General features: G+C 40.3%; 2 protein-coding genes across 2 annotated transcripts in view; both read left to right on the forward strand.

Annotated features, from left to right (window-relative positions):
• LOC109471643 overlaps positions 1-8881 on the forward strand; it is an 88980-nt gene that overhangs the window by 34168 nt on the left and 45931 nt on the right. The gene's annotated exons all lie outside the window — the stretch shown is intronic.
• LOC109471647 overlaps positions 1-8881 on the forward strand; it is a 41520-nt gene that overhangs the window by 19752 nt on the left and 12887 nt on the right. The window contains 5 exon segments of the mRNA XM_019770987.1: positions 3400-3531; positions 3957-4097; positions 6789-6909; positions 7065-7313; positions 7548-7659. Coding sequence (XP_019626546.1) covers positions 4020-4097; positions 6789-6909; positions 7065-7313; positions 7548-7659 — 560 coding nt within the window. The 5' untranslated portion in view covers positions 3400-3531; positions 3957-4019.

Below are 8881 nucleotides of genomic sequence, written 5' to 3' on the forward strand. Positions count from 1 at the left end.
TATTATATACTGTTCTGCAATGTCCTTTTATGTTTGTAACTGACAATTAGCCTCTGGGCATGAATTTGCAATAAACGTCTCAATTATTATAATAGAAGAGAAAGATATCATAATAATAGTACCTGTTTAAATGCAGCAGAGCTCAGAAGACTGTCGGTACAGATTCACAAGAATTTTTAGTCTTGTGAATCTGTACCGACTTCATGAACATCATGGGAGTCTTGTCAATCTGTACAATTTCCACAATGTCCCAAGGGTTTCCTGGAATTTCACTAGGTAGGAATTGTATGTCAAGTGTATGTCCCACATTCTAGCCACATTCCCCACATGCCGTACCCAGTGAATGGTTAGCATTTTGTCCACAGGCATGCGGAATGTCCACAGGCATTTCTCTGACCCACATCTATGCCCACATTCCTATAAACCCTTGGGAAGATCTGTCTGCCCTATGGCCCTGCTTTCTGTGACCCCAGGGCTCGTTCACTATACACTCAGGGGAGGAGTGCACTGTATCTGTCTAGACTTAACAGGTACCATCATGGCAGTGCCATGCAAACAATAACCCTAACAGCAACCACCGTCGCCATGGCAATGTATGTTTTCATTGCCAGTCTTGTTACATTTATCTGTACATACTTTGAATTTTTTTCAGATGTGTTTGTGCCATGTTATGTGTCTGTATACTATAGACCGTCAGACAATAAATATATGTAAGGTATGCACAAATAGAGGAGATGAATGATATATATTTTTATAACTTAACACTGAGAGACATGAAAGGAAGTGAAATATCAGTATGACGGATAAATGAAGGGGTAGGTGTTGAATCTTCTCACATGCCGAGTGTTGTTCTGATTGACTGAGTGTTGACAGTTGTTTCTCCTGTTCCTGTCTGCCGCCGCTATAGGCGCTGCGGAAGGCTGCAGAGGAAGGAGACACGGACAGAGTGAAGCAGCTGTTAGCGGGGGGAGTCAACCCTAATGCTGCTGGCCGTTGGGTTTGTTACCATGTCTTTTGTCATTTTGCTTCTATATGGTGATGAAACATTTAAGGATGTGCCATGCAAATCAAGAGGCAGGAGGGGCAAACCGCTTATACTGACACAGATGGGAAGGGCAAGGCCGCACTGGTCGCTGCACCCGGATTCAGCTTTCAGCTTGTCTGTAACATATCCGTAACATTTTACAAAACAAAGCAATACTTGGAATTTTGTAACATTTGTCCCAGTCAATAGCTTCAGCAGCTCCAACTTTACTTCTACTAGTTTACTTAAGCCTGCCATGATGTGTTTTACAGCAATGGACTCCTCTTCACCAGGCAGCCCTGAATGGTCACCATGAAACTGTATCAGTTTTACTGAAAGCTGGTGCAGATGCGAACGCACTGGACCATACTGTAGGTAGACTGACTATTGTGATACAAATAAAATTGACATTCATTTTTACATAACGGTTTATTCGCTGACTACCTTTAGAGCTGCCACCGACATGAACATTTGTCCGACCTGTTGTCGTGCTTAAGACCATTTAATGTCAGCTGTATAGCGGTTTACTTGCTGAACTCCGTTAGAATTGTCAACAAAATAACTGCACATTCGTCTGACCTGTTGTCATGCTGAAGACTATCTGATGTATTTTACAGCAAGACTCTCCCCTGCACCTGGCAGCCCTGTATGGTCAACATGAAACTGTGTCAGTTTTACTGACAGCTGGTGCAGATGTGGACGCACGGGACGCTGTGGTAGGTAGACTGACTGCTGTGACGCATAAACATTTTTATATCTCTTATGGGATTTGACATCTATCTTCAGCTGTATAGCAGTTTACTTGCTCCATTCCGTTAGAATTGTCAACAAAATAACTGCACATTTGTCCGACCTGTTGTCATGCTGAAGACCATCTGATGTGTTTTACAGCAAAACTCTCCCCTACACCTGGCAGTCCAGAATGGTCACCATGAAACTGTATCAGTTTTAATGACAGCTGGTGCAGATATGAACTCACGGGATGTTAACGTAGGTAGACTAACTATTGCGCTACAAGAAATATTTTAATGTCATTTTATACGATTTGACATTCATTTTCTATATACAATTTGCTGTTTAAAATATAACCAACACAAAAATATCACCAACACACAACAATATACTAATTGCATATTTGTCCGTTATGTTGCAATACTGACGACTTTTTTATGTGTTTTACAGGAAGACTCTCCCCTGCACCAGGCAGCCTGGAGTGGTCACCATGAAACTGTATCAGTTTTACTGGCAGCTGGTGCAGATGTGAACGCACGGAACGAGCGGGTAGGTAGACTGATTGCTGAGAAACAAGAAATATTTCTGTACCATCTTGTAAGATTTGACATCATCTTCTCAATCTTCTTACTTAGTGGTTTATTTGCTGACTACAATTTGAATTGTTGCCAACATGAAGCTGGTACGGATTAAAACGCATGGGGCCATACAGCATATAATTAACTGTCGGAATATATCATACATTTTTTGGTGTCATAAAGCATGGGTTGAACATACATTATCATGCATATGGTGCCCTGTATATGTAAAATTTGGGGCTATTTTCGTGCACCACACCCCAGCAAAACGCAACGAATGCGGAAGTAACTACGCCATTGCATGGCAAAAAAGGCCAGAGGTCGAGGACCTGATTAAGACATGAAATTGAAAAAAAGCATTGTGAAAAAAATGTCAGCAGGATTTAAGTTGCAGTGCTACCGTGATTGTCCATTATTAGAAACAACCAGTATGAATGGCAAATTAAAGGTAGGGAATGGTTTCAAGAGAGCTTGGAGTCATTAAGTGATGTAAATATATACATTCATAAGGGGTTGCTATTTCACCATACTAAGGATGAAAAATTGCACTGTCAATGCCCCAACAGGAAAACACACCCCTCCATGACGCAGCTACATGGGGCCACCCCAAGTTTGCGGAAATACTGCTGCAGCACGGGGCTGATGCCGGTCTCAGGAACGAGGTCAGTCGGTTAATCGGCTTCTCTGGTAAATAACTGACCACCAATCCAGAAATACAATATTGTCGTTACTTCTTTTGGGAGAAAAATTTAAAGTAAAACTTTAAAAAAAGATGATCCACATACATTATGATGATGATACTACATACATTACTGTCCGAGGCAAAGAGGAAGCTGTTGTTGGGATAAACACACAAATCACGATGTGTTCTGATATTCCTGCATCGTATCACATAAACACCTACAAACCTATTTCTTTCTAGACATGGGCTTTGCTGCTGTACCTACTGTACATGTTTTAGATGCTTAATACATATATTGTCTACTCATTCAGTCGTGTTTATTTTTAATTATTTCCGATATTTCAACATTCATAACCTTTAATTGACAGCATGTTCATTCCTAGGATGGTCGAACGGCGGAGGACATCGCTGCAGATGAGGACACCAGTAACGCTTATCCGGTAAACCAAGATGAGGAAGACCGAATTACTCGTGGTAGAAAGGAAATACTGAAGATTCTCCGACAACAGAATAATGTGAGTCGCTTCAAAACTTACGTAATGCAAAATCATAAAGCATCATATCTAAAGAATATGACTGAGATGACTATAAATTTCTTGTCAAACACATCGGTTCACAAACATCTGCTGATAATATTAAACTACAAGTTGAAGATGATATGAAGTTCTTTTTTTTTAGTTCCCCTGGTACGCATGCTAGTATTTGAATTTTTGTATTCTGCTTGGCAGTTAGGACAGAGATGCATTTTATGACTATCATAAGAATTGCGAAGAACCATTTAGCTACAAGCGCAGTTGAAAGGCATGTGATCTATCCATAGAGATATGTATATGTATAAATGTCTAATTTTAACCTACTGCAATGACTAGAAGTGTTTCAGAAAGAATTGTAGAACCGCCCTCATACCAAACAAAACTAACTTTCACGTGCATGTTTACAGGAAGTCTCCACGCGTAAGAAAGGCTACGATCCTGTACTCGTCCGGTTCTATGAAGAAAGCGGAATGACCGTGGCGAAGAGGGATTGTCCGTTGATAGAAGAAGCAGCTAAGCAGAGCGGGAAAACTGTAGACCAAGTGAAGGTGTGTCTTTATTTATCTATTCAAAATTGCAACATGACAATACAAAGTGTGCACTAGGCAGCAAATATGCTGATAGCGTGCACACCTAACACAAACCTGGACATATGACATAGAAAAACGACAATAAATAGTTAGAGCAAGATATATACAATTACAATTTTTATATAAATTACACCAATAATTAAAATCAATTATTATATAACTATACAGCAAAATGAATGTTAAGTGAGGCTCAGCTGGAAGAGGCACATAATCTTTTTGATTGGGCAATGAATGTATGGAGTGCATGTGTGAGTTTTGTATTTGTATCTAAGTTATGACCTGGAGAACCCTGGAGCAGAACAGATGTGGTTAGGTGATGTTGAGTAAGGTGTTCAACAGTGGAGGCAAGGGCGTTGCGTGGCCCAGTGTGGAGAGGGCAATGTAACAAGTAGTGTGGTACTGTTTCAGAGGGGGCGCCACAGGCACACGTCTTGTCTTTAAGGCTCATTTTGTGCAGGGTGCAGTTCAATTGGCTCCAGCCCATGCGCAACCTTGCAGTATAGATGTTAACCCTATCTAGACCGGGCTTTTTTGGGCTTGGTGGGACGGGGGGGGGTCTCTTTCGGCCCCCCCCTCAGAACTTGCGAACGGTATGTCGTATGACCACCAAATTTTCAGAGGATGGTGTACTAGTAAAAATTTATTATATTTTTATTATATTATAATTTATTATATTTTTATGTCGTTGTGACGTATTATGACGTCATTATGACGTCATATATGTGATTTTATTGGCCAAAACCGCCTAGATAGGTTCTTCCCTGAAAACTAAACGGTATACGACATAACTTTACCAAAAGTGTTTATGACAGATTATTAGGGTGTGCTAAGTCTTATGTTGCCCATAGCAACACCGGTGACGTCATAAAATGACGTCATGCCTACATTAGCTATCCGCCATCTTGGATCATCAATCTTGAAATTTGAAAAATAGTTTTTTTTTTCAGTATAAAGCCTAAAATACATTGTAAACAGACTAAAGACGTTCATATGAACCTTTTTTGTAAAAAGAAATTAGAGTATTGATGAAATTGTAAGGAAAATAACTCGTATATACCTGATCTAATGATATTGTCCGCCATCTTGGATTTTGGCCAATGACGTCATCAAATTAGCATAAATTATTCATTTTTAATGATAAAATTTACATACTGTTATCGGAGATGTTATTAATATTAGAAACCATGTGTAACTTGACATAAAACCCTTAAAATTCTGTTGTTGAAACGAAAATTAGTAAATTTAGCAAAAAATGCCTGTCAGAAACCCGTTGCCACGGCAACACCAAAAATCATAAACTAATTCCAATGATACAGATTTGTTGCCAACAATGTTTTAAGAAAAGTCACCAAGTTTGGCGGTTCTAGCTCTAGCCGTTCGGATGCTATGTGACATCAAAGTTGGCGCGGGCACTTATAGCCCCCCCCCCCCCCGTCTAGATAGGGTTAAACTGCCTAGAGCCGAGACTACGGTGCAACTGATAGTGCCTTGGTGTGAAGAGGTGCTTTTTACACACCCGTTTGAATGCAGCGAGACTGCTGACATCCTAACTGTCTGGGGCAGCTGGTTCCATTGTGAACAGGTGAACGGAATGAACTGGTTTTATAAGTCTGAGTCCTGCATCGCGGTAGGTGAAGGTGAGTATTGTTACGGAGTTGGAGCTTTGAAGTTGACTGGGCACCTCTTGTGGATGGAAAGAGTGACTGTAGGTGAGGAGGAACAAGTCCGTTTGTAAGTCTGTACATGACTACCAGTGAGTTGTACTTTCGCCTGGTGGAAAGGGTGTCCCATTCAAGTTCATGTAGAAGTTAAGAGCTAGGAGTACCCTTCATGGCTCCAGTGACAAGACGACCGGCGTAGTACTGGACCTGTTCCAACGTCCTGCTAGCTGTGCTGTTTAAGTCACCCAGGAGCACCGAGGCATACTCCAATTTGGGTGAACAAGTGTAAGGTATGCTGTCTCAAGAGCTTTCCTGCCCAGTTTGCCCTTGGACAAGACACCGAGCAGTTTCCTGCATTTGGTTGTGGTCATTTGGACATGGTCCGTCCACCTGAGGGCCTGGTGGATAGTTACCCCAGGTGGCTGTAGAATGGTACTTGCTCCACAATTTTCCCAAGCAGGTAGATTGGAGGAAGTTGGACGTTCTTGCGGTCAGACTTGACACACAGTACCTTACACTTATCGGGATGGAGTTGTACTTGTAGTCCCCAATCTATGAATCAGGTGGACACCAGTTGCAAGTCTGTGTTGGTGGTGTTAGCTACTGCCTGCACTGTTCTGGCTGAATTGTAGAGAGACGTGTCGTCTGCAAAGCAGTTAAGTCCAGGGTGTGTCTTTGTGATGACTGGTTGATTCCTTGAGCCCAATCAGTTGTATCTTATCTCACTAAAGGCTAAAACGTTTTGTACTGATAGAGATGAGGAGCTTTAGCTGGAATTGTTGGTGTAACTCGTGCGTTATTTTCTGTAGCAAGAGTGTTGGCCTTAAGAAATCGTACCCTGTGCCTCAAATTAATTGTCACTCATCGTTTCATTGTATCATCCTGGTTAACGTTATGAAATCGTACTCTGTACCTCAAATGAATTGTGATTCATCGTTTTGTTGTATCATCCTGGTTAACAGTAATGTCACTTGTAATGATTTTTTAGAACTTCATCGGCAACTATCGTAGGAGTAAAGGCGGCAGTAAGCGGAGCCTCCCCACAGACGACATGGGGGCTGAGAACATCACGGGACATCGTGAAGACTTAGGGATGTCGACAAAAGAAGGTATAACACATAACTATTTTAGCTGTGAAGTACAAATACTTGACTCAGTAGATCATTCTATCTATCTAATCAGACGTCGGCTTTACGTAAGTGTACGGAAAGCAAAATGATATTATAAATGATGTCTGATGAATTGTATAAATCTTCTCATCCAGGAGACAGCAATGTTCCACTCGAAATACAGCTGCGGGGTCCTAGAATGCAGCAGCTGTACTCCCAGGCCTGCCGCCAGGAGGCGCGACCGGTGCACAGCGTGCGCGGGCTCGTGGTTGGTCAGTTCAGATCCGGGAAGACGTGTGTCGTCAGGAGGCTGACGGGAGAGAAGGCTGTGGAGAATGAACCGATAACAGACGGCATCGAGATTTCACCCAGCGTGAAGACCAAGACTTGGCGAAAGGCAAAAGGTCCGACAAACATATTAATATCTATCACCTGGCACGACATTATAGATCTTGCTACTTAGAGAGTTTGGGACCACAAGTACGTGTCATGCAATGATACATGATCATTTTGCATCTAAATAAACAGCATATCACAAAAGAACAACATGAATGCCATGTTTGTTTAAGATATAAAATTGCCAAAGGGTCTCAGCTGTAACAACGAATCATACGGTATATGGCATCTATTGCTTACAGAGGAGCCAGACGAATTCAAGGAAACTATGGCAGAACGATTGGCAGAACAACAAGAACGGGACAAACCACGCACCCGGACATCGTCACGAACCCAAGGAGCAGTCAGGAAAAAGTCTACAGGTATCCAATATCACTTTTACATATCAATGTACATAATATACACATAATCATGAAAGTTCATCTGTGTTCCAACACACAGTTTTCAGAGAGATCAAATTATTAATTGATACAGAGAGATCAATTGCTTACGTCACGTATAAGTAAAATCTCGTGTGAATAATGTCACGAGTCTGTTAACCGTAACTTTCGCGAGATAACGTTGTGAAGTGATCGGTCATTTTTTTAAGTTAAAATCTCTATTCAATTCAATATATACAATATACAAAACCCATTCTGTGTACAATTCTGGTACTACTATGGCACTACTCTGTCTACAATATTCTATTTGATGGACATACAATCATATGTATGGTACTTTAACATGTCCCGAATAAAAAGCGGTCAGCAGTCTATTTGAAGTGGCTTAAAGAAACGGAACATATTTTGAGCTGTTGTTGAGATTTACATAGTACATTCTCCTGAAAGTTTATCAATCCAGTTCTGTAATAATTGTACATGTGATTCGGTATTTGTTAATGTTTTTTCGATTTTAAATTTTTCCATACATTCTCTGAACAAATAAATTAAAACAATCTATTCTGTTGTAGTTAATTTTTATCTTTGTATAATGCCCAACTCTTAAAAAATTACATGTAGTGCTATGGCTATGGTATGATTTGCGATTCTGTCTATATATGTATTTCTTGAAATCCCCAGTATACATGTTTTAAAGTCCATATCAATATCAGTTATACTACTTAATAATTTTTTTACCCTTTCCCAGAAGCTGTTTACTCTTTTACATTTAAAGAACATGTGCTCGTCGTCTTCTATTATCATACATATCATACATAAAGGTGAATTTATTATTTTCCATTTGAAAAGATTTTTGTTGTTCGGGAGTATTCTGTGCAACATGAAATTTGATAGTTTTCTTTCTGTTGTGAGATTGACTGTTCTGTCTTTCCACGGGATTTGAAAGACTGCTGGATCAATTTGAAATTTATTTGTCCAAATATTTTCCACCTGTGATTTTTGAATTTTGTCTGAAATTATCATCTTGTAAAGATATTTACAAGTGTATTTGGTAAAATCAAAATTTTGCACCGTTACCGGTCTTGACTCATGTTCTCTTTTCAACAGCAATAGCCAGCTTTTGGGAATAGCGTTTTTTATCATGTAAATTTCGCTTAGCCAGTTAGTACGATCTTGTAATTTGTTGAGTATACAATTCT

This window comes from Branchiostoma belcheri, unplaced genomic scaffold (genome assembly GCF_001625305.1).
Source record: "Branchiostoma belcheri isolate BF01 breed outbred unplaced genomic scaffold, Haploidv18h27 scaffold251, whole genome shotgun sequence".
Lineage (NCBI taxonomy): Eukaryota > Metazoa > Chordata > Leptocardii > Amphioxiformes > Branchiostomatidae > Branchiostoma > Branchiostoma belcheri.